This window comes from Ctenocephalides felis, unplaced genomic scaffold (assembly GCF_003426905.1).
Source record: "Ctenocephalides felis isolate EL2017-DRISC unplaced genomic scaffold, ASM342690v1 CF-g0.4_SCAFFOLD_03570, whole genome shotgun sequence".
NCBI lineage: Eukaryota > Metazoa > Arthropoda > Insecta > Siphonaptera > Pulicidae > Ctenocephalides > Ctenocephalides felis.
The window spans coordinates 1,936,570-1,964,336 of NW_020539724.1; the positions used below are offsets into that span (position 1 = coordinate 1,936,570).

At 30.6% G+C, this 27,767-nt stretch overlaps 3 protein-coding genes across 4 annotated transcripts in view; 1 reads left to right on the forward strand and 2 right to left on the reverse strand.

Annotated features, from left to right (window-relative positions):
* The window catches only part of LOC113383296 (serine/threonine-protein kinase S6KL-like), a 71,773-nt gene that overhangs the window by 43,537 nt on the left and 469 nt on the right, over window positions 1-27,767 (reverse strand). For both annotated transcript variants that reach the window (XM_026621560.1, XM_026621559.1), the window contains exons 3-7: window positions 26,580-26,796; window positions 26,383-26,506; window positions 25,979-26,086; window positions 25,734-25,892; window positions 22,518-22,606 (exon numbers count right to left, since the gene is read on the reverse strand). In XM_026621560.1, the coding sequence (XP_026477345.1) occupies window positions 22,518-22,606; window positions 25,734-25,892; window positions 25,979-26,086; window positions 26,383-26,506; window positions 26,580-26,796 (697 nt within the window). The remainder of the gene's footprint in view (window positions 1-22,517; window positions 22,607-25,733; window positions 25,893-25,978; window positions 26,087-26,382; window positions 26,507-26,579; window positions 26,797-27,767) is intronic.
* On the forward strand, window positions 581-21,984 carry LOC113383297 (brain acid soluble protein 1-like). The gene is made up of 2 exons (XM_026621561.1): window positions 581-689; window positions 20,380-21,984. The coding sequence occupies exon 2, from the start codon at window positions 20,380-20,382 to the stop codon at window positions 21,460-21,462; it is 1,083 nt and encodes a 360-aa protein (XP_026477346.1). The 5' UTR covers window positions 581-689; the 3' UTR covers window positions 21,463-21,984.
* On the reverse strand, window positions 24,584-25,611 carry LOC113383299 (autophagy-related protein 101-like). Its single transcript, XM_026621566.1, has one exon. The coding sequence runs from the start codon at window positions 25,378-25,380 to the stop codon at window positions 24,727-24,729; it is 654 nt and encodes a 217-aa protein (XP_026477351.1). The 5' UTR covers window positions 25,381-25,611; the 3' UTR covers window positions 24,584-24,726.

A 27,767-nucleotide genomic window follows, 5' to 3' on the forward strand; every position in this document is an offset into this window, starting at 1 on the left:
AATCATACTTCGATTGTTGAATATGCTTTTATAAAACATTTAAGGTACTTTAAATCATTTTATTTTTTCATTTTACATAAGAGTAATAAATAAACATCTTTATTTATTAGTGTGGTCATATCCATTTTGGGTTTTTGAGCAATAAATTCTGAGACTAATGACCCTTCGGGATCATTTTTTGACACTTCTTTGAACAATTATGACCACCTAGGGAGACTATTGCTTTGCATTTGGCAATGAGTGGTGTTAATAGTTGGTCGATGAGTGGTGTTCATAGATTACGCTGTCGATTCTTTTTGAGTACTATCGACGAAAAGAATCGATATTGGCAAATAGATCGAGCTAAAAAATCGATAGCAGAAGTACTCATAGCAAAGTATCGATATTTACTCAGTACTCGATATTTGGTTCTAACACTACTTCCAAGGCGATGCTCTCCGGGTCCCGGGGACCCAAGACCGCGGACCCAATCGGGCCGATATCAAAGCTCGAATCGGGTTCCCTCTCTCCGCGATCGCGAGGAGGGTAGCGAACCGGTATAAAGGCGAGCGACGCGGGTGACGCGCATCATTCTACACTCGACTTTCGTGGTGAGCACGTGACGTTTGGAAAGATATTTTTAAAAACTAGTAGTGCCAGAAGGAGCTAGTGCCAACAGACGTTTAGTAGTCGTTAAAATAAATTACAAGGTAAGAGATCAACAATTATAATGAATAAAAATAGTATACCCTAAACTCCTTTTTAGTGTTTCGTTACTTTTAATCCTTTACTGTATTAAGTGTCTCTCATTTTTACTAGTGCATCCTTCTTGTTTTACCAACCAAATTTTATGGTCAAATGTGCGTGTTGCGGCGATATTTAGTGTGCTTAATGAGGTGTCGATAATTAGGAAGTGTTACTGCATACACAAAAAATTTAAATAATTTTTTGAGTGTAATTTACTTAAGCTAAAAAGATTTTTTATAACACAAACTGTGTACAAACTTTGTGTTCAGATTTTTAACCAAATAGTTATAATATAAGACTCATTATAAGTAGGTAATGTAAATGCAAAAAAACGTTAGCTTATTTATTTTTTAATTAAATATCTGTTGTTCTCTCATATTTATTTTCAACTGCAATTTGTCTCATGACAAGTTCATTTTGTTTACAAACCAACTTAGCAGAACAATGCTAATTTTATGTCGTATAAAATCACTATATAATTTTCGCTACGTCTTTAAACATTATTGTCTTAACGAATTATTGTATGTAAATTAACAAAAATATTACTCACATTTTCAATAAGCAGTGTTCTTATGCAATTTAGGATATCGTATTGCATTATGAATTATTTAAGTAAACTGAGCTGGGTTTGAAATATGAGAGCCGGGCCTACATGTATCACCGTGAGGATTCGAAATTTATGAGATGTGAAGGAGATAAATTCTTTTTATGAAATACTGAAATAGTATCGCTTACAAATTCGGTTCAATTTATTATTGTACCTTTTGGAAGTTTCAAAATTGAGATATGGGACAATAACTCAATATATGACATACTGAAATCGTATCGCTGGTCAATTTATTATTGTACCTTTGGAAAATATCAAAACTGAGATATAGGATATTTCTTCTACTTTATTTTCACATTGTAGTGTTACTATTTAAATGCATTGGATATTTAATAAATTATATAAAATCCATTTTTTATTATTTCCAACACATTAGCAATATAATTAAAATAACATATTCAATTAATTAAAATTTTGTGGATTTCTATAAATATTCTATTTTCATAATTCTGCATAATGAATGAAATCTAAGAGACACAAAATTGATAAAAACAACAAAAGCCATTCATAAATTTAAACTGAATTAGAAGTATATTACAAAAATGCATAAAATTATAATTTTTGCCTAATGAATATTTTTACGATTTATCAATTTTGCGTTAAAGATTTAACTTGCATTTTATTTATAAAATGCAATATAAAAAAACACCTCAGCTCAATTTTTTTAGACTATAGAAATCTTTTATTGCAAATAAAAAAATTCCATCTCAGGATGAAATATTTGAAGTAACAATTAAGACGCAATATAATCGAGACCGTAGAATGTCAAACAGATTTATGTAATAATGCATTTACAGATTTCTTCAAGTGTGGCAATTCGTTTTGCATCGAAGGAATATCTTTTTGCATGTACAAACAAAAACTTGCGTAATCCTTTTTTTATATTGAATTTCGTGTGACAAAATCATCAATATGAGAAAGTCTCACAGTTGAATAATAAATAAAATTTATTAATTTTATTTATTGGATATCTGACTTTAGCATATTTTTTTGTTTTAAGTGCAACGTAATGCTCAGAAAATTGTCACATTTTATTCCAACCCTTGAAAGACAAAATATACGCATTTTGTCAAATCAAGTTCATTCATTTAAGTAGGTTAGAATACCATTTTTAAAAAATGAGAAAAAATATGTTTTTCATAAAAAACCATTAAATATTTTATTTATTAGTGAATTTATATTGAAAAAGAAATTTCATAGAAATTCTTGCATAATTCTAACTCGCTTAGTCATGAATCTTTTATGTTTTTTAACCTTGAAAAAACTAAATCCAATTAATTAATGATACTTTATCTAATATTCTCGACCTTCGCCCTATTTTCATATGCTCTACTATAGGTCATGACTGTCTAACACTTGCACGCCTCGTATAAACGTATACATTTTATTCAAAGGTTGCCTCATACATTCCTAATTTTATTGCTTTTGTGTTCTGTGACTGTTACGATTCAATAGAACTCTTTTACCTACAAAATCTATAAATTTTTTATTGACACTGAATAAATTTATTTGTGTTTCTCTTTATTGGAACCGTCATAAGCAAAAGTGTATGATTACTGCAACTTTACTATCGCAAGGAATTACGGTACTTAAGCTTTCCATCATTATCCTTGGGATAGGAATTGTATTAGATTTGTTTTTACTACATATGAAAATTATAATCTCGATTTGTTAATATCGCATGGTACTTGTGAAGGATTTAGATGACTTGTGAAATAACTCAAATTAGAGTCAGATTGTTTTTTTAAACTTATTTTTATGTTTAAATAGATAAATATTGCATCGATTTAAAGTCATAATCTATTTTGATAATCAAATGACAAATTTAAGACAGGTTATTCCACGTACATAGAAATAATTGTTATCTTGAAAATTGTTCTAAAGTCAAACGAAAATTCTTCAAGTTTTATCTCCAGGCGTACAGAAAACAGTCTCCAACTGCGTATCCATTTATTTCCTCTAAAAGCTACAGCGTATAACTTGTGCCTTTCCATTTATAAAAATTATCAAACTTTTTCCATGATCTCTTACACTTTTATAAAAACTCTCAAAAGCAATTTCTCTACTCTTTTTATGTTTTTTCATCTCCAAGGCCGATGCGAGCACGGCGACAGCAAGAATTAGCTGTAGTAATTTATACCTCGGGAACGAATTATAAATCTTTATTATGAAACGGAAAAGCTTGATTAACTCCGACACTAATTAGTAGTAATTAGCCCCTTTGCTCGCTCTTCTCAGTTACCACCGATTCCATTTATGTTGCGACATTTTTATTCATCTCAAATGAAATAATTAGCCTGGATGGTGAGCTTTGTTACACAATAATAAATGGGTTGGGATAGATAACGAAGTAATTATTTTTGGGATTTATACGTGTAAAATAAATATATTAATTACAATTTTTATAATTTAATTCTATATAAAAGAACGTAACGCACAGATATAGAAAAAACAAACTGTCAGATAAATTATTTCCAAATGAAACCCAAAAAAGCAACTTTCACATGAAATAAATATAGGCTAGGGCTGGGCAAAAAGGTCAAATTCAACATTCAGTATTTATACAGTTATATTAAGGTGATGGCTGCTTATACATTTTTTGTCTTGTTCTTTAAAATAGTATTGTTAAAAATTCTGTACTCTAATTATTTTTGAGATAATGGTGTTTGACCCTTTATCGCTCTATCCCATTTATATTTTTTTAATATGCTGTAGTGTTGAAACAACTGATAAAACTTTAAAACTTAAACTTCATTTACCTAAAACGCCTCCACTTTCAAACGTGAAACTTTTGTTGTTAATTCACTTCTATGTACACATAAAACCCCGATATCGGTTCAGTCAAGCAAAACCGTCGACTCGGTAATGTAACATTCACGCTTGATCTTGTTTTGAGTCAACCCTTCGAAGTAGCAGATGGGAATTTTCTTACTTTCTCATCCCGCAAAGATCTTCTTCGGGTAACCCAACGCCTCGGGCGAGCTTTCGGCTCAAAGCTCAAACTTTCGCAGGTCGCCATGACAACGACCGTATCGGGGAAAAAGGTAATGGAGCGAGAGCTGAAAATCTATCGAAGGAAAGGACAATTTTCGCGATTCCTAGCAGAGTATCATTGATGTTTTTTGCAAAATATATTTAATAACTTACTAAATATATTGATTATTTTTAGAGTAGGGTAAGAAAAGCTTAAAAATCAGAATAATTACCAAAAGTCAGCCAATTAAAATTCTCTATTTTTATTTATATCAGACAAACATTGTTATAATTGATAGTAAAAATTTTAGGATTAGGTTGATCAGTAGGGACATTTAATAATTGTCAACTCTTATAAGTTCATTGTTTAGTTTAGTTTACTACTTTATTTCCATTAACTAACTCCAAAATGATTAATCAAAATTTAAATTTAATATTTAATATTCTTTTGTACGTTGTCTTTTCTTTAATATTCATTTTGTACGTTTCGCCACTTATGTGTGCCATTATTCAGCAAGCTCAAATCAGAAAAAAAGCTTTAAAATAAGAATTAAAACATAAATCCAATCTAATGCAGTTAGTCACGTGACCTACGAACTCAAATTGTGCAAATTTGAAATTGCTAAATGATGACATACAAAATGCTCAAAATAGATAGTTAAAAAATTTATCATTTTCTATTTTTGAGCATATAATTACTAGCTCGTTTTCTATGTGTTTATTACAAAATCCCATCCGAAAGTTCTTTTCGCCACTGATGCCAAAATAATGAACGCACTTGTTTATCGAATGAAAAATAAAAGCACAGGGGTGTAAATTTCATTATCCGGCTTGGCCACGTGAAAGGCAGTTATTTTCTTTTTAATGTCTTCACCTGTTTTATGGGGGTTGAGTGAAATGAAAGTAATTCTTTTGATCGGCCTTTTCTTTTGAGACGAATATCCAACAAAATCTGAGGGATTTTTCTAATATGTGAATAAACTTTTATTAAAAAAAGTATTAGGATACCGTGACGAAAATATGGAATGACTGAAATTCGGTTAAATTGAATTTTATTTATGCAAATTATTACATTTCTCAAACTTGGAATGGTTTAAATGAAATATATTAACTTGGGGGAAAAGGAATTAAAATTTTTGTTTTCGTAGCAATGTAATCAGTGGATCTGGAGATATATTAATTGTAAAAAAAAAACTTTTACAAGCCCCTAGATCCCTCTTCTATAAATGTGTGTATGTGCTATATGCATCGATGCAATAGAAAATCTATCAAAGGGCTTTGAAGACTTTTTTCTTTGACATGTTTGCTCTTTGAAAATACATCGTATTTGTACAAACGTATCTACCAAAATAAAATTGCAAATGTCGAATCGAATGCCAGCTGAATGCAATGCAATACAAGTTTGCAATGTGCTACAAGGTATCGTCGGTGCATTTTCATATTAAGGATTCATAATATTCAAAAATACGAAAAGCAGGAACGATAAAATGTTCACTATTATTTACACATATCATAGATATAGGAAATGAAAATATATTTCCAGAACTAGGGACAAGAAAATTATCAAGAAAATTACCTCTACATTTAAAATAGCTAATGTGTCACTGAAATAACTTGTAACTGACATTGAACTTTGAAACTAATTCTAGAGCATTCTATTTCAACTTAATGACTATAATATATAGAGCTGGTTCGAGTTGATATTTTTATTTATAGACCTGTTTATTAGCCGAGTGATATTAAAAGGTACACACAAATTATGAATATTCAAGATTTTGCAACTCATCGTATGCTACGCAATCTGAGTTATGTGTCAGATATGGGATATTTTTTAATTATTTATTTATTATTAAATCGATGAACTTGACTGTGACCTAACTGGCTAAGTAACGTAATCATTATACCGAGGCAATATTGTGACGGCACGGTAATAATATATTCATGGAGAAAGTTTTACTCGCATAAAGTTCAACTGGTTTAATGCGACTCTTGCTTGAATAATAATTTATCAATTGGTTATAAAATTATGGTAATTATTAAGTAGAAATAGTACTCATGTACTATGTTTATCGATACTCATATTCAACATTGTATGATTACTGAATAAATATAAAAGGTCTGATCAACAGTTGTAGGAAAATTTTTGAATATGCATTTTGCGGCCACTATGATCGTAAAATGGGACGGCAAGGGGATAAACAGGACCAACGTCTTATTTTTAATTTTAAAGGGATTAAATAGCTACATTATACAATCAATGCAAAATATGAGTTTCATAGATATATTTGTTATACAAACACTGTATATAACCCTGATCTCGTATTTCATCAGAAATGGTAATTCAGATTTTGAGAGAACGGAGCGTCTGATTTGAATTGAAAACATGTCACTTGTATAGACGGAATAAAGAAAACTGATTGAATTTTTGGAAAGACAGGTCTAATAGAAAGTTCCATAAAAAAACGTTGAAAAATGCCATTTGGCGGTCAGTCATGATCACTAGACATATGCACATCAAATTGCCAGATATTTTATAGAGATTTTAATTTAAAGTATAGATTTTGTAAAACTGTAATATATATATTATTGTATTTCACTATCAACCTTTACGTTTTTGCCTCAATAACATAGATAAAAATGCTGAGCATTTATGGTTTCTACGTGAGTATTTTTTCTCCTCCATAATATTTGCAAATAGATTACTGCCCTAAGCTCGACTTTTTATTTTACGTCTGCAAAACGTGTTTTCTTTCAGAAGCACCGAGCTAATATAATACTTTCGACATCGGCGTAAATATCGCAAAGTCACCTTACTGCTAGCACGGACTAAATTGAAGGCGGGAAATGAAAAAAAATTGTTGGAAAAACTGAGAACAAAAAAAATATCACAAAAAAGTTCTTATCGGAAATTCTCGAATGTTTTTCTCAGTAAAGCCATTAACTCTTACTTCAGCAGTAAATCTACCAGAGTTGTGTGACTCGGCGACTTGGTCAAACTCGATAAATAACGGAGTAGTAGCACGTTTATTTTTTTATCGCCACCGCAATCGTACTACAGATTCAATCGATATTCGAAACCAATGAATTATTAAAAAGCTCTACTTATACGAAAAAGGGTAAATGACCCACAAACTTATTGCCACTTATGGGAAATGGTTGGAGAATGCCGAGTTTTGCGTCATAATTTCTTTCTAGGCGTAGAATTAGAACTTATCGGAAAAGTTTCAGAATAGATACTTTGCATGCACTGCGGGAAAAAGTAATTCAGGATAAAAAGGCTTAATTTTATTAAATATGTTTTATCAAAATTTCACGTTATACCTTAAAACATTAGATGCGTATAGTTTTGAAAAACAAACTTTAAATAATAAACGAAGAAATAACCGTAATAACTTTAAAGTATGCTAAATGTCTACTATATACAGGATGACCCAGATTAAAATGGTCACATTTTCACCAAAACTCTAGATTACACTCAAAAGTTCATAATTTTCAAACCAGTGAGATAAATATTTTTTCTATTTTTTTCATGACATATATGATCAATATCAATACTATCACCCTGACGTTGACGTTGAATTCTGAAACACCCTGTATAAGCAAAACAAAAAAATATACTAAGCAATCTACCATTTACAAACGGAAACTTTTCTAAGTCAAGCCTCAAGAAAAAAAATACTTTTATGAAATTCGCCCCATGATTCGGGACTTTTTTTATCTATTTTAGGCTTTGTAGTAGTACTTGAACAACATCATGCGTGTGATAAATGAACATTTCATATAAACGTGGCAGTTTACGATGCAATATATTTATATATGAATATAATATTCCAAGTACTTCACATTTTATTTGAAATTTTATGCATACGCCGGCGAGAGCGATTTATATATGCAGAGCTTTTTCTATAAGAAAAATACCAAATATGGAATAGATGAAATTTATTATTATTTGTAGACAAAGAAGACCACATAAATTATTTACTAAAAAGATCATTTGTAATATTTATCAATTATTAAAAATTAAAAATGGTATATCAAAAATTTAAATACACAAAAATTCGCATTTGGATAAAGGACTTTAAACGAAAATAGGCTAGACAGTTACTTAAGCCTTAGTTGATGGTTGACATCATTATTTCAATTTATTTTTTTTAAAATTAAATATATTCTTCATCTTTTTTTATTAACTATTTTTCAAGTATTATTCTCATTAAATTTTTGTGATTTGTCTCGATATAGTGTTTTGTCCACTGAAAGGTTAAATTAGGACTCGAAGTGCATGGAAATCGATTAAAAATATTTTTTAAGAGATATAATTTAGTTTTCTTACTATTAATAGTATACACACAAGTATTTGTATATATATATATATATATATATATATATATATTATGTATGCCTGGAGAGCTTTTATAATAAATGAAACGTAAATTATGAACTTTACCCGGAAGTAATATATTACACAAAACAATATTCAAAGAAAACTGATTTTGAAGTATACTCTCTTTGAAATATATTCTAGAACAAAATAGAATACATGGAAGAAAATGACTTCGTTGAATTATGGGTTACAAAATTTCATATATTATTAAAAATAATTTGCACAGTATTATAATTATTGGAGAATGAAATTTCATGAAACTATATATAGTAATGATAGTGTTTATTAATTTATGCCATATTTATTGCAACTTTTGAATGAATGCATCAAACAAAACGAGTTGAATCATAAAAAAGCCGGTATTAAATTATCACATTTCGCAATAGTAAAATTCACAAATCATTCGCAATTTCGATATTGTTAAATTCAATTCAGTTTATTATTACAACCCGCGTGAATGTGTGCAATTTTCCGACGCCACAATAAATTTATAAATGACGCAATTATTAATCGAGTTGTAAACATGGAAAAATTGCGCCACACCGAAAACCTATTAGTGCTATTGATATATGAGTCACACGTAGCCGGTTAATTAGAGTGGCCGAACGCGCCTGTATGAGGCCTGTATGAGGCCGGTGTCGCGCGGACGTGCAATTAATTGGGATCGATGTTCGGGCTTAGCGTATGTAGCAGAGCACCTCCTCTGGCACATGTGTTTTTTATGATGAAAACATTACATGGTCACTTTGTCACAGGGAATAAGGGCTTTTGCACACGAATGGATGGATTTTGATACAGTGGCGGAGTAAAAATCATTTTTCACACATTGATAATACAAAAAATATAAAAAATACAACCTACAACCTAAAAAAAGTTATTTATCTATCTGATTACTAAAGGGCCAGTTCTGCCGTTAAATAGGCCAATGTTATGGCAAGACTATGCTAGGCTGCGTTTTTCATATAAAATGGTACTTAAAACTATAAAACTACTATGCGGTTGCTGCTAGATATGAAACCTAACCTAGAGCACGGACAACCGTAAAAAAAAGAAACTTATCAGAAGTTCATATTTTTGATGTGTTATAATAGCATATGAGTGCAATAAGATTTTATGTGTAAAATGCCAGATCGCACAGTAAGTACATAGCATTTTGTCAATTTTTAGTACCATTTTATATGGAAAACGCAGCAAAACATAGCCTCAACTCGGTGGCATCCGAGCGGAAAGGATTAATATCCGATCATAATGTTATCCCTTTCACATATGATGTTAAGAACTCAGAATAAATGAATTAAAAAAAGAGAAAGTGTTTTTGAATCCATTTGTTAAACTGAAAAACTCAAAATTATTTACAAAATGTATAAAATAATTTCAGAATCTTGACATTAACCTTAGCCATTACATTTCTGATTTATGAAAGTATAATCCTTATGAGCTTCAGATAAAAAATGTTTATGTATGTATGTAATCCATAATCCTTGTAAATCTTGTATTTATCTGAACATATAAATAAAATCGTTTTTGTCCATATGCCGATTTATCTAATTATCTTTTTTTTACTTTTGATCTGCCTGTCTGTTATGACTAAACTTTGAATGGCTAAACCGATTTTGACATGACTTTTACTGGCAGATAGCTGATTTAATTGGGCGTAATTTAGACTACTTTTATTTTAGATATATTTCATCATCTCTCATAAAATATATTTACATAGGATTTTACTAAAAACTATCAAAAAACTAATTTTATCTATTTCGATATACGAATAAATCAGTGCGGATCAGTAAATATTTATATTTTATAGAGCATTTTAATCTGAATCTATCGAGACATGATATACTGCACAAGGGCAAGCCCTTTCTTATGATTGATGTGTATCTCGTATTGATAGCATGCGATACAAAATGATACAATAGACTGTTTGGTAACAAATTGTGGTCAAAGGTTTAAAGGCATAACATTTAATTTTGCAAAACTGCTGGTTCAAAGATTATTCGTGAACCAAGGTTCAACCTACGCTTAACAGAGATGCATTTCACAAGCAATTTGCTTAAATTCCCACATGAGCTTTTATTAGCGGCACGCACGAATGCTCAAATTTTCAGTCTAGCAAATCGCGCGGAAAAGCAGTAATAGGATCCGCAATCTAGTACAACACATATTATGTAACTCGACTCTTTCAGCGCGGCGTTTATGGCGAAAAAGGCCCTCGAGCAGATATCTTTGTCAAGAGCCTTGTGTGACATTATGTCAAACCTAGAATATACTTAGATGTTATCCTGCAGCTAATATGTTAACTCTGGGGTAAATGCTTGCTTACTCTGAACTATATATTGATGCGGGTTAACCCACCCCAGTTTCCACACTCGAGGGAGAACTTTGAGCCATGGGTAAACAGGATGAGTTTTGCGATAAGTTTGTCCCAATTTTGATATGTGGGATGATAGAGTTTTGTTCAACTATTCCTTATAATTAATAATATTAGCATGATATATTACTATTTGGCTCAAATTAACAGGGCTTTAGTTCATTAGCCTATATCAACATGTGAATGCAATTAATAATGTGTAGGTCTCCTAAACATGCTGTCTCGGGACATGTTATGCCAAAGCTATTGTTCAAACTATTTAGGTAATCCAGGAAATTGAGGGATAAGACATGCAAAATCAATACGTTACATAGACATACTTTTGAATAAAAATTGATTTAAATAAGAAAACACTAATTATACATTTATATCTATTAATTCTACCCTAAGTAAACCTGAGGTTCCCCCTGTGAGTAGTTTTTCTTTAATGAGTATGCGTGAAATGAAGATCTTTCCACTGGCATATTCATGACAAATATCAATTAATTAAAATTTAATTCATTATTAAGATCTCATTATCGCGATTGTCGTAGCTGTTCGCCCTGGCCTGCATAGAATTCTTCAACATAACGTAACAAATGTTCGTAATGTCCGCGTGACGCCTCAGAAAAACATCGCGTTTTAATAAGCAAGCGGTCGTAGATTTTAATCATTTTAATTGAAAATTGCGCGGACGCATATTCTTTCCTGTTTAATTTACGATTTTGAACAAGGTATAGACATAGGTGGCCGCAAGAATGTTTGCAAGTAATAAATTATCAAGACCTTTATTAGCAACTATGTTTGTATGTAAGAAATTCCTGGCATTTGATAATGCTATTTAAATATATTTTGCGCAATACAGATAATGCATCTGCCATTCTAAAGTAATAATATAAGCGTCTTTTTGCGTTTAATGAAATTACAACAGAATAATGCTCTTCAAATTGCGATTGACCAACGCGAAGAATTACACAGCTTTTAAAACCATTTTTTTAAATATTTGTGATGAGAGCATAATTATAATAATAATTAAAAATACTTGTTCAGTATATTAGTGGAAATATTCCAAACAAGAATCGTTGACGAAATATATACAATCACTAAAATTTCACAACATTGCATTAATAAGCAATTAAAATGATTCAGTAAATAATTAAATGGTATATAACGTTCAAGGTTTTGGCATTTAATAAATTATTAAATATTACGTACTCAAATATAGGGTAGGGCGGGGCACAAATGTCCAATTTGACTTTCAGTAATTATATTATCTAAACCAAATAAACCACATCATAACACATAACACGTATCGAAGAAACAACTATCAAACAATGTTCAGTAGAATTGGCAGTTAATTCGTAATTATAGAGATATGCTTTTTATTAAATTTGTCATCAGTTATTTTTTACATATAGAGTGGGAAAAGGGCAGCCATCAGACAAAAAAAAAACATATACAATGTCTTATTTAACCAACGCAAAATATAAATTTCATGGACACATTTTTCACAAATATTACACCGTATATAACATTGACCTAGTATTTTGACAAAAATATTCATGAGCAGAGTTGAATTATTATTAATTTAATTATCTCTTGTGCAATCGCTTCTTTTAACTTAATATACTTTTTTGTATACTATTTTCTGATTGCCTACACATTTTTTTGCCTTCAACATGAAAATGGTATCATTCAAAAATGCTAAACTTTACTTGTTTTCGAGATAATGGTGGACTTTTAAACCCAGTTCTACCCTGTTTTATAAATAACGACTGCAAGTTCTAGAAAAAGTTTTAGATAATAACAAAAATAAACTTTTAAATCTTTCCACTTGAAAGCGCCGCCTTGCAAAATATTTTTCCTATCTGGGCACGTTCTATATTGACCCAGTATTATAATAAAACATTTTCCTCGAGCCGAGATGTGTGCCGTATGGGCGTGTGCGCTACTGTCATGCGAGCTTTCGGGTGTCACGGGGAGAGCTTTCGGGTGGGTCTACAGCGCATCCGGTCGTTTGGGGCTTGGGAAAAGCTCAGAGCTTTAGTGGCTTCCACGCCGCCGCTTATTGTCAACGAGGAAAAGAGAGAAAACAGTGTGAGCTTCCGGAACAGTCCATTTCGGTGTGCGTGCAACGAGCTTTCGTCGTCTAACATAAGGAAAATAACGCAAAGTGTGGGATCACAAAGGGGAGCAATGTGTCTCAATATATCTTGTTGCATTGTTTGTTTGTTTTGAAAGGATCTTATTATAAGCGCAACGCGTAGGATTGGCAGGAGCCGGCGAGATTTACTTCTTATATTGATTATTTGGAATACGTATCAAAGAAATACTATTGTTGGGATAAATTAGTTACAAAATGATATCGCTAGTGACTAGTCCAAATTAATGTCAGTACACAATTATTATACTTTTGAAAGTTGACTAAATTTAATTTTAATAATAATTTAGTTAAATTATTGATACGATATATAAAGTTTGTAAAAAAAGAGTAATTTTGGTCTGAAAAAAAAATTGTTTACCTATTACAAACTAGTTTTGATGATAAAACATTATATATTAATCGTAAAAACTAGCAAAGCTCTTACCAATACCTATACCTTCTGGAAAATAAATTCTTCCTTTTAATTAACTTCCTGTAAAAGAATTTTATGTTTTCACCAGAAAATCCGATTTGCTAATTTTATGTTTCTCGTCGTTTCAAGTCATTTTGAATCGTTTTAAAATCAAAATTTGAAAAAGTATGTGTGTGTGTGAATGAGTATATGTAGTTGGCATTTATATCGATGTTTTCTCAAAAACGGATGCATAGATTTTAAAGTTTTAAAAGATATTTCCTGAAAACTCGATAAGGACTCGTTTTAATTAGTCCAATAAGACGATAGCAAATAAATGCAATTTTGTATGACAATTCAAACAAAAACCCTGAACCGATTTTGAAGATATTTAAACAGATTTCACATGATTTTTACAACAGATAAAATAAATTGATAGTTATTCCAACTATGCTGATGAATATTTAGGTCATTTCCTTAGCTATAATTTAGGTATATTTTTTGTAAAAATGGGTTCATAAAATTTATATTTGGCATTGGAAAAATAATCTAGCTTTTATTTCTGAAAATCATTCATGATTAAAAAAGAAACATTGGGTGTGTTTGCCCACTATGGCGTAAAAGGGGACAGATGAAAAATTAAAAAAAAAACCTTATTACTATATTTAGGCAATGCTTGGAAAATTTTCTGGGCATATTTGAATATTGAATGGTTGATACGTCTCACAGTATATTTACAGTAAGTCAAAAAACGCTGATGTGCTTATAAGCCTATATTATATATTTGGTATGCTGAATGGGATATTTGTCTCGTTGATGCATCTAATGCATATCAACAATCAACCACAAAACTAACGCGTGCTATTTTCCAACTTAATAACTAGATGTAACAAAATCGCATAATAATAATAACAATAATGAAATTAAAATAATTGCAAGATATCAAAATGAAAACTTGACAGAGTGTATAACATGTATGGACTTACTACACATGTTACATTTATGTTTAGTACATGCCAGTCGCGGTATTTTCTTGGAATTTATACATATGGTGAAAAGTTTTCCACAAATATATACGAAAACTATACAATGTTCGTAACTATACATAAATTATCAGGTGGATTTACAGAACTCTGGTATCCCTGATCACAGAACGATTATTTTCAAAGTCGCGTGGAATTCTACCATAGCGACATTAAGGGAAGCCCATTCGCCCATTCGCCGTTTGGTAAACTCATTACGGTTATAAACTCGCTTTCCACTTGTTCCGCTGAATATATATTTGCTTTGTGGAGAACGAATGCCTTCCGAAGAATGTAAAGAAAATTTTACGTGAAAAGAACACGAGATGTCGGAAAATATTGGCGTAATCTTTAAATATATTGCTTTAATAACAGGGATGAAAGGAAAGTAAACACAATTCGTGAGGGCACGGATATTATGAGAATATATTAACATTTTATTAACATACTCGCAAAAATATATTGTTTTTTTGTACTTATGGATAGCCACTCCCTGGGTTCTTTTTCGCAATATATTAAAACTGAATTGCTAATATTTATTCAATTATTCAAGCTAATTATTACTTTATCAATTGTTAAGTGTAAAATACTGAATTTTGAAAAAATTATGTTCTGTGAGGTTATAAATATGCATAACATTTCAAAAAGTTGTCATGTATGTATGTTTGTAGAGTACGACCCATTATTCCAAATTTTAATACATTTCTCATAAGATAGTTAAATTTTCATAGGATCATAAACATTGTGGCCAAGTTTCATTAAAACCACCAAAAAAATTAACAATTAATTACAAAGAAACTGTCCAGCTAACTATGACGAAAACTAATCAGCACAATTTCCAAAATTGATTCAGGATTTTTTGTGAGGACGTGGACGTGGAATTTAGAATTTTGAGTTCAGTTGCATTAAATTCCTAAAATCGGTTTAGCCGTTTTTTGACAAAACGTCGACAAATTTTAGCTCACATATACACATCATACATACTTATTTCGATTTTGGTGTCAACCGATTCAGAAATTCTTGAAGCGACTAGGAAACATAAAATTAGTTACTTGGACGTTTTCAGAATTGTTAACATACCACTTTTGTTCTAAAAATTCGTTCATTATTTTAAATTATTTAATTTAAAAATAAATGGAGTGTTTGAGAGTTGACTCTGTTTGAATATTGCTTTAAATTAGATAAGCTAATTAATTAATCCAGTTAAAATTTTGTTCTTAGACATTTATTTCTATAATATCAATAGTATCTTTTTATATTGAAAAATAAGCCTAAAGCAATAAAATTAACACACACAATAATTTATATATATATATATATATGTGTGTGTGTGTGTATTTAATTTATATTATTCCCTTCAGGGTGTGTCTGCCTAAGCACGCAAATACCATAAGGCAAACAAATTTAAAAAAGCTCCTCCCAAAAGCTTCTGTTCGATAATTAACTCCAAAATTATCTTAAAGGGAGCGTTTAATTGAAATCTTTTTGAGAATCATGTTCAGAATTAATTAAATTGAATCAATATATTTTTATGTTTCTCTTACTAATTTAAGCTTCATTGTTTCTGGGTATTAAAAGCTTCTTGGTTTTGTCTAGAATTTCTGCTATTTTCTGCTACGTTAGAAGAAATAATCCTATGCAATTGGAATAGAATTCGAAAAAGGGAATTATTTTAGTTTTACGATATTATCTGAAAAACATATTGTTTGGAAACTTTGCAGTGGAATAAGTGCAGAAAAGTTAAGAAAATGATTTTTAATAATATTTTTTTTTGTTTGGTGAATTATTTCAGTAAAGATATGAAATTTATACAGGCGTTATAATAAACACAAACGAAATATATTTCGATCGTTCTAACAGAATGAGATATTTCCAAATGAGATATTGTTCCGAATCACCTGTCACCAATATGATAGAACTGTCAATTCGTCATGAAACACGTGACAATAAATCGATTGTTACTCTGACTGAAGGTTAGACTTATGTCCATAATAAAATACGCCAATTACATTAGAGGAAAAACGTTTCAGGTGGAAATTTATAATAAATACACGACCGGTAATATCAGGGAAAAGTATTGCGTATTATGTGCGGAATCGTAGCAGCAGGAAGAGTTTTAATTTATGGAAAATTTTGAACAAATTATTTTTGTAATATAATATTTTGTAAAGCAAAAGCAATGATAAGCGTCATATTTTAACACTTTATATGACGACTTACAAACAACTAGACAAACAAACAATATTTGCAATTGGTTATGCATACATGGAATGATTTAGAGAAAATGCTAAATGAATGATTTGTACAATATATTATTCATAAATTAAAAAATATAAATGAATAATACGATATAGCGTTATATTTTGTGAAACACTTTGTATATGAGCTGCCAAACAAATAATATTTGTAATTGATCAAGCATACTTCATAAGATTTCACCATCTATTACTCCATTAACGATAAATAAATTTTCTTGATGATATACTGTGAAATTTTCATAAAATTCACTGAAAATGTTGAACTAAGAATTTATACAATATAGTAAATAGATAAATAGTTTAATTTATTAACTTTTCGTATGGTAAATTCCAGTAATCGCAAAAAAATCGAAACTTTAAATTTTTCTGAAACATTTTGGCATATCTTAGACAAAATTGATGTGTGTGTTTGATTGTGGGGATACAAATTCCCGTCGACAATTTCGAGAACACGGATCAACCGATTTGAATGATTCGGAAAACACTCGATTTTTATTGATATGGAGACGTGCTGATTAGTCTTTGGCCATTATAAGCCGTTTTGATGGTACGGGGCAAATAATGCCAAAAATGGAAATTCAGTTTTTGAGAGAGCGGAGCATCTGATTAGAATAATTCAGAAAACGTTTTACATTTAGTATCGTAGTAGTAGTATAGAAAGTATTTACATCTTTGTTTAATAATAGTTTTTGTGGCAAGTGTTTTGGTCTTTGGCATCAGAAAAGCAATAAATGTTCAATAATCATTATCTAATATTGAATAAATCAAATAAAAATAGAATCAATTCAAATTAAAAATCAAATACAAAGAAATAAATCAAGTTTACCAAAAATGAATAAACACTACAATTACTATTACGATTTCCTATTCGTTACATCAATTAATCCGTTTTAAAATCAACTTAATAACGTTGCAATGGTTAAAATACAATGTCATATAAATGTAATAAAATAAAAATTTAATTGCCCATACACTTGCATAATTGGATAACTACAAAGGTAGTAATAAATGTCAACAACAAACGTTTGCTATCGTGTTTTGCTATGCAAATCCGGACTATTCTAGTATCCAATTGCCGCAGTTTACCGTATCACGTATCATTCAAATAAGTTTAATGGAAAATTTCTGTATCGGATATTTTGCCCGTAATTTGTATATGATTGAAATAACTACAAAATCATTCAGGTCGATTATCAAATCGATTTACGTTTTAATGAAAGCTCTTTGACACGTTCATATTTAAACTTTTTATGGAAATATTTTTCGTTACTATTGCGATAGGTAAAATCATTGCATCATAATGGAAAGCCTTGGATGTTAGGTTTTTGATCATTTTTAAATATATACATATATATATATATATATATATATATATATATATAATAGAAAGAGAACTAAATAATATTTTTTAAAAAACTTCTTATATCCCGAAAATTTCAAGTCAATATCGCGAATCCGTACCCCTGGTAGAACAATTAATTCTAGCTCCGCTATTCGCCGGTCATTTATCAGCAGTTTTATCTCCTCTCGATGCACAAATTATCACGAACAGAAAAACCGGTTGCTAAGAAGAAGACGACCAGTGTAATAAATTATTACCGACTCGGATTTGCGCTGATAAACAACAAATAAATTATATTCACAACGCGAACTTACGGCGTTGGCGAAGGCTCGGCGCATTTTGCGATGCACCTGGCCGAGGTGGCAGAAAAGAAATATGAGAAAATTATAAGTGTTGGAGATTTTTCTTATTTATGCTAATTGTGATGTTTTAATTAAAATGTGAAGTTAAATATATGATTAAAAATAAAATTTCAAGGAATCATATCCTAATTCACAAATATTTGATATAATATGTGGACATATTAAAGTTATTGCTGACTATACGCCCAAATGTGATAAAAGCACTTCTCTAATTTCATTGATTAGATTATTTCAAAATCCATTATATCACTTCCAATAAAATATGTATAATATCTCCTAACTAATAAAATACTTATAAAATTCCATCAACTTCCCAATGGGTCCCATAACGACCGAACACGTGAAACTGGTACAACTATTTCCAGAAAACAATAAAAATTAATGTTCCATCTTAAATCAAATTAAAAAAGTTTGAACGAAGAATCTAGAAACTTTTATTGGAAACGAGATAGTTCAAGGAACCCCGAGATCGGTATTTTAATCGTCCACTCGACTCTGGGGAGAGTATTTTGAAAGTCTGCAAGAACTATGTTTTTAGGTCAGTGACACCACGTTAATGCTTTTTTTCCTTTTGCATCTGAATTTCAAGGATAAAATAAGGTGTAAGAGAGTCATATATTATCGATAGTTCTTCTTCTTACGTATTCTGTGCGATGTTATACAATCAAAGAGGTAACTGACCACTTCAAGAACACGACTCCCTTGAGAGCCCCTTGTAATCACCTAGTCGTGAGAAGCAATTTCGAAGATAGAAAATTATACAACTTGCTAATATTATATAACAAATAGCCGATAAACAATGGATTGATGCCTTAGACAATATGAAATTTCATTCAATACTTTATGGCCAGGAAAATCTCCACCGACCTTTTTTCCTCAAATGTTTTGAGAATACCTGGTTTCTATAAAAATACTCGTATAATGCATGTCATAAACAACAAAAACAAGACCATTAATATCAATTAAGTCTTGGTCATCTTCCATCCGATAAAAATGTTCCCACAACTTCTGGTAATTGAAGTGATTCATTGATACGCATTCTACAGCAATTACCGACTTCTTTTGTGTAACCAATAATCATTTCTAGACGAGCACAATAAAATAATTAAGTTTGGTAGCCTCGCATGGCATACAATGGCACTTGTACATCAATTGACAATTATAATTATATATTATAGCATTGAATTATACTGATTTGAAGCGTTTCATTATTTGACAAAATAATTTATGAAACAAATTGATAGGGATTATGTTGTTTTAGTTATAATATATATATATATATATATATATATAACTACTTCCTTAACTTTAGCATAAAGCATTAAATAGTCTATTCCTTATTGTTAAACCGTTCCAACTAAAATAAGCAAGTTGATAAGAATAAATTAAATCGGAGTAATATTTAGCCATTTCTTTCTACAGAAAAAATCGAAGACAATAATTCTATAATTGACAGTTACGCATTTACAAATTAACGACAAAGGGCAATCTTACACAATGTAACCGCTGGCCGCTAAATTGATAAATAAGTTTGTTCCGCTTAAGCTCTCACACAATGGTCCCTCATTGACTGCACCTCATTGAATTTATTTATTTACTTTCTGTTTTGCGTATTCATTTATTGACATGATCTATCTGGATTAGTGATTCAAATTGTTCAACAATATGAATAGTAATTTATTGCAAAAATTATTCACTGCGTATAACAGCTTATAACAAAATTATGTTAAAAATATACCTTAACTTATTTAACTTAACTGCGTATTTAAGTGTATCACTAATAACAATTTATTTTGTTTCCAGATGAAGTATTTTGTGGTCTTTGCCGTGCTCGCATGCAGTTGGAGTGCACTTGCCTTCCCTCTCGGAGAAGAATTAGATGCAGCGAAAGAAGTCGCGCAAAGTGCGCAAGAAGTAGCTCAGGCCGTACCTCAAGATGTAAGCGACAAACTCAACCTGACGCCCGTAGCGGACCAACCACAACCCGAAGCGGAGAAAAAGGAAGAAGCACCGGCAGCCGAAGAAAAATCGGCTCCTGAAGAACCGGCTAAACAGGCAGATGAACCAGCATCGCCTGAACCCGCTAAAGTCGAACAAGCTCAAGAGGCAGCAGCCCCAGCAGCTGAAGAAAAGCCAGCTGAACAACAACCAGCGGCTGATGAAGCTGCCAAACCAGCTGCCGAGGAACCAGTAAAGGAAGCTAAAGCCGTGGAACCAGAACACCACGAGCACGTGGAATCAGAACAACACGCTGAACCAGAACAAGTTCAACCAGTTCAAGCTGATGCAGCACCCGAAGCACCAGCCGCTACTGAGGAAAAGCGAGCAGCTGAGCCACAAGCCGCTGAAGAGAAACAAGAACAACCTGCTCAAGACGAACCAAAAGCTGAGGAAAAAGCAATTGTCGATGATGCCGTACGAGTAGTTCGCGATACTGATATAACTGAACCAGCTAAAGTAGAAGAAGCAGCCAAAGCCGAAGAACCAGCCAAAGCAGAAGAACCAATCAAAGAAGCAGCTGCCGAGGCACCTGCAGCAAAGGCCGCTGTAGAAGAAGAAACTCAAGCAGCTAGCCATGATGAACCAGCCAAGCAAGAAGCACCAGCAGCCGTATTGCCAGAACCAAAAGCCGTAGAAGAGAAACAAGAAGAACAAGCTGCACCAGTTCAACAAGATGAACCAGCACCAGCACCAGCAGCCGAAGCTAGTCCCGCTGAACCAGCTAAAGAAGCAGCTCCCGCACCAGCCCCTCAGGCCAAAAGCTCAGAGGAAAAATCGAGCGAAGAAAAATCCAGTGCCGAAGAAGTAAAACCAGAGGTCAAATCTGAAGCGGTGGCTTCCGATTCCAAGGAAAGCTCCGAAGAAGCAAAACCAGCTTCAGCGTAGATTTATAAAATCAAACAAAAAAATTCAACGCGTCCCACGCTTAGTTCGATGGTAATCTCGAACTCAGCGTGAGTCCGTTAGGTTGAAGGCATCACGAAGCGCTTGCCAACAGCCGCGCCACGTGATGCTACCACACCCTTCGTTGTTCCAATTTACCTAATTTCCCAAAACCTTAGATTTTCCTTTAAACCATTCTCTATTTATAGCCCTGAGGCAGAAAAGGTCGAAAAGGGCAATAGGATATTTGAATTGAGATGTTTCCGCAAGACGGTCGCCGTGCCGTCTATGTTTCTAGAGTAGCGTAGACTGATGTCAAATTAAGACCTGCGGGTCAAGGGTTCTCTAGTGAAGTCAAGAAAAGACTTCCTTGAGCAAACCTACAATTGATTGAAACCATATATTTAATTTACGATTTTATCCAAATAAACTATTATGCAGTGTTCGAAATAATTCCCTATCATTCATTCTAGTATTATCTTGAATTAAAATAAATATAATTAGTTATATGTTATTGTAAGTGTAATACAGGCTTTCAATAAATAAGTTTTATAAATATATATTGTTTTTATTTTAATGAAACAAAATTATAGGATATATCGCTTCATCAATTTTAAATTAACCGATTTGATAAATTGTATAACATAATTAGGGAAAATGTAGCTCCATCTACAAGAAACCGCAATTACCTATTTTAGATTTTTACCTTAATCACGCTAATTAATTAAAAATATTTAACCTTAATTAAAATAATAAATGAAAAAAGTCATGACGTCCGAGGTATGTACAACCGCGAATAACTTTTTGGAGTAATTAATAATTTTGATAATCTAAACACTCCACGAATATTCGACGTCCAATTAAAATATAACTAAAAGTGTTATATTATAAATAATATAATAATATATAGCCACGATGAACATAGAATAGTTTACATGCCATGAGATAATAAAAAATCATTCCAACCCATCATTTGCATTGTTATAGACTTACAAATATATATATATATATATATATATATATATATATATACATACATTTAAAAAACAATCACTTACCTCATTAGTCATCAGGTAACAGCAGAGCACACCAAGACACCACCAGTCAACTGCATACCCATAGCCTTCGCCAGTGTAAATTTCTGGTGCTGAAATTAAAATATAAAATCAAAACACTTACCTGGCTAAATCTCTGTACTAGAATATGTACATACATGCATTCACACTTTCTGAATGTTTGTATTACATAGATCACAAAATATTAACAAATATTATGAATAAGAATCAATATGCTTGATAAAAGATCAATAACTTTTGCCATGACGGAAATTGATAATTTGTTCTACTCAGGTGCTGCTCATATCTATGACATCAAGAGTTGTACCAATTTCTGAAGGAGAAAAAGTCTTCTCCTGGTTGTCTGTATTCGACAAACAATGCAGTACCATTATTCTTCTGAATACTTTATACTTAAGTGTACAAGGCTTGTATAAACACACAATTCTCATACATATAATTCTTGGAAATCTCTCTTTTTAAAGTTGAAGTAACAGCTCAAAAAACTGATGAGACTTTGAACGCCAAAACTGATCAATAGAATAAAATAAAAATTTTACTGCCTTAGCTTGTAGGTAAAATTATTTTCAGATTAACTATTATCTTTCTTAAATATCTACACTTTAGTTTATTGCTAAATGTAGTAAGAAAAAATATTCCAAAATAATATTCACATTCTTCATAAATTTGATTTTTTCCAAGAAAAGGTTGTTTGACCTGTAGATTTTTATCTCTTCCAACGTTATCTGATTTTCACATACTCCAGCATTTTTTCTAAATCAAATATTATCCGTGAATTCAATAACACAGAAGCTTGATTTACATATAGTATATTTTTAATTGTTGAATATAGCTTGCTATTCTTTGTCATTCGCTTGATACATTGATTACAAATATTTATCTTAAGAAATAATTTATTTTGTAATAAAAATGTATATGTAGGTAAGTATATATGTACATACATAAAACCATATTTTTAAATGGTATATAAACCTATATGATTATTTATAGTATATACATATTATAATAATAGACAACTAATCGATCACAAATTTTAAGTCATTTATAGAAATGGTCTAGAAACCTTATTTCCAACCAATTTTGAAACATCTAAATTATAAGAATAGCTCATGAATATCGAAGAAGCAATTTCGTGCATGTCCTAATACACAGTATAGCTATCCAATTTCTACAGTAATATATGGACATATATTGTATGTAGTACATTATAAAATATAATGTAATTTTATGAGCAATTCAAATAATTCATAAATATATCTTCATATATCTATCGCACATTCTTATCCCATAATTTAATACCAGGTACAACAGAAATATAAAGGCTTGCTACATATATTTGCCTGGCGTTCTAAGCAAAACAATGCAACATCAAAATATTATATCACTCCTCCAGTTTTAATATATCTGATCCATATGACTAAATATTAAAAATTTATACCATATTGGCGAGACATCCTAGAACAATATATACTATATAGTATGATATAAAACTAACTATAATTTTGTATAGAAGTTTTGTTCTTATAAATCACTATTTACATATTTTAAAAATTTTGATAAACTTGGTCAAGCTAACATACTTACACGTTGAGAAGCTAATGTTAAAATGCAGCAGATTCACTCAAATATTTTTTATAAAACCAAGTAGACAATATAATTAAAATCTAAAATAATATTTCATGTTTGTACTTGTGTTAATTAACTTGGTCACTTGAGTAATGACTTTATAAATATCTCATATATAAAATGAAGGAAAATAATTGCTTGTAAGGAGCATCACAAAAATACATCGTATTAACTTTACTACACTTGTAACTTGTTTAAATAATTCACTATCCTTGCGACTCAATATTTATGTAATCAGCAAAAATTCTGGTCATTCAAAAAAAAGTTAAACACTTCGATTTAGTTGAAAATGAAATATCATGAAATAAATTTAATATTTTAGAATACCAGTTTCAAAAATAATTCTATTATATTCAAATTTAGTAAATTTTAAGTTATAAAAATTATTAGCCAATTATAAGATAAATAAACAACCTATGCGTTATCTTAAAAATATAATTTGTCATAAAATTAAAGTAGATAGAACATAAATATCAGCATCACTATTTAAGAAATATATACACAGTTTTAGATAACTTTTTATAGCTTGATATGCTCATACCACATGAAATATTATTCACAACTATTAAAGAGATAAAGTTTCTTTTATCAGTTTCTTCATAGAGTTACCAACAGAATTGGAAGGTCCATTAGTGCTATAATTAAATTTGAATAAATAAGGTTGAACATCTTCATACGATGTATCAAATATAAGTTCAAGTTCTGACTGATTCGGCATTTTTGGTACGTAATCATGCCTATTCATGACTTCTGTTATATATAATATTTTATCTGTAAGCATCTCGCCTACTTTCTCTCTGCAAACTTGCCTTTCATCTTCATTATTCAAATTTATTAATTCTAATCTAACATTCCATACCTCCCAGGGTATGCATTCTGATTGAAACGGCCAACGATTACGTTTCTTTTGAAAAAATTCTAGACTTATTTGTCCAGTACCAGTACTATCATTTCCTCGTAGAAGTGAGGAGAATTCAGATATTTCTCGTTTAAGAGTTCTGTCCAAACCACTAGAAGAACAGCATACGTATGTAAAATCTATAAAATCACAATCGACATCTGTGTATCCCAATGTACCAACAGAGTAACTGCCTTCATTGTTGTACAAAAATTTTCCAAGTGATCTATGAAACAACACAGTATGAAAAATACTAGCGACGGCCTCGTCTACTTGTCGGCCCTCCATTGTTAATTCAAATGTTTGAGATCTTGCATTCATCTTGCCTTATTTGCCAATCCTGATTCTGTATTTTCAACTGGTCTTTTTAAAGTGCAAAGTACTAGATCTATTACCATGAAAGAACGTGGCAAATATAAACATTCTTATTTTTCTTTTTGTGATCATTTGAATTACTATTCAGATTAGAATAGAGGGTATTATTGTAACTCCTTAGATGCCAATTTAGTTTTTAGAATCTTGGCAACATGTTCTGGGTGGCATATGCACAAATAAATTTTAAATTACATAAAACGTGGGGCGACTAATCCAATAGTTAAACGCTATGGAATAAGAATTCATATCTCACTGTCTTTGGACATATTGAAATGGAGCATTATAAAACAGGTACATACCCATATAAAGAGGTGTTCCACAGCGAGTGTATGTCCTATCACCAAAACTCAGCCATTTGGATAATCCAAAGTCAATAAGTTTAATATGACCGAGTGCATCTAGTAAAACATTTTCAGCTTTCAAATCTCGGTATATTATACCAGCATTATGCAAGAAATCTGTAAAATATGATGATCTGTAATATATGAGTTTAATCTATATTACTAATATGTATATATATATATATATGTAAATATATATTTACCAAGGGCGATTGCAATCTCAGCTGTTAACACTTTCACAAGATCTTCAGGAAATTGCTTTAATCTATGACAAAGTTGGAATAATTCGCCACCAGGAATATAATTACTAACTGTAAAATAATTTAAATGAGTTAAACTTTGGCAAAGTATTAACAAATCAATAAAACTAAGGTCATGCAAGCTTCTTAGACAAGTGGAATATCCGAGTGAATTGCAAAAAAAGCAGAAAAATAATCATTTAAATTAGAAACCCAGTAGTAACTTGTTAACAATGGTTAAAATTGTTAAGAAAGATACAATACAATAAGAATTTCAACTTTAATAAAATACTTGTAGATGAAACTAAAACTAATAACATATAAAGAAAGAATAATAATATTAACTAGTAATTACAATTATTACCTACCTATATACAGATGATGTTTATCTTGCCATTGCAATATGCAATTCACAATAAATTTATGATGACCGATAGATCTTTGTATACGAACTTCGTCCTTGACTTGTTGCACACTAGCTTCCTCTATAACCTAAAATCATCAAATTCAAAATATTTATTTCTTAGTTCAAATTAAACAATCAAATCATTATCCATATCCTTACTTTAGCTTTAGATAAAATTTTCAGTGCGTATTCTGTTCCATCTAAAATATTCTTAACCTTATGTACAGCTCCAAAAGCACCTTTAGAAATGAATTCAATAAATTTGTAATTTGAGTTTATTAAACTTTCTTTATATGCAAATTCAGGAAGAAATAATGCCTCAATTCGACGAACAGGCCATGTGGTTTTACTTTCTTGTAAATTTTTAGGCAGCTCACTGGATAAAGGACAATATGAATAAATACTAAGTATTGGTAAAATAATATTAAACTTACTTTTTTTTTATTTTAATTTTTTTTTGAGTTTGGATTCATATGGTATTTTACATTGACAATGACTTCAATTCTATAAATATTAAGTAACTGTTTATATAGATCAAAATCTTATCAATGTAACTCTAAGAAATGAAATAATTGCTTTCGTTACGATTTATGTGAAGTGCAGTTGAATGCAAATAATATATATAAATATATAATGTTTTATCAATGAGCAATATAATATTCAAGTACATGCAGCAATGAATTTCTAGAAACTTGAATACACCTTCCCAAGTATTTTTCAACATATCAAGAAACCTCAAAATAGGAATGAAACAAAACAATTAGTAGACACAATTCCATGAAGTTGAAATGTGGTAAAAATTGTGCTTCGTTAAACAAATATCTTACTGATTACCAATTGCATTTTTACATCACGATTTAAATATATAATATATTTAACTTGAGTGATCTCTTTCATAGGAAAAATAAATCCTATCAAAATATACTTTGAGGCAAATGGGGAAATAATTATTTCCATGCTTATAGGCTATATTTGTTTCAATTTCATAAAGTTGAAATGTGAAAAAATTGGTAATCGATTAGACAAGCTTTTTATGGAATATAACATTAATTGCAAACATCAAAATTTAAATAATACATTTAACTTGAGTATTCCTTGTAATGAAAGCATATCTCCTTTCAAAACATACTCTTGAGCATAATTATACTTGATGGCAAAGAAACTAATCCTACTTTAATATTTTGTTAATAATAAGTAATAAATGGATATTTGTGCAGAATGTTTGAAAAATGTTCTTCTACATATTACCTGCATATTATATAGCTTACTGCTTCGTAGGTTATAGTTTTTATAATAATAACAAAACTTCATAGTTAGTTTAAACGAACAATGATAAAAATGACAAAG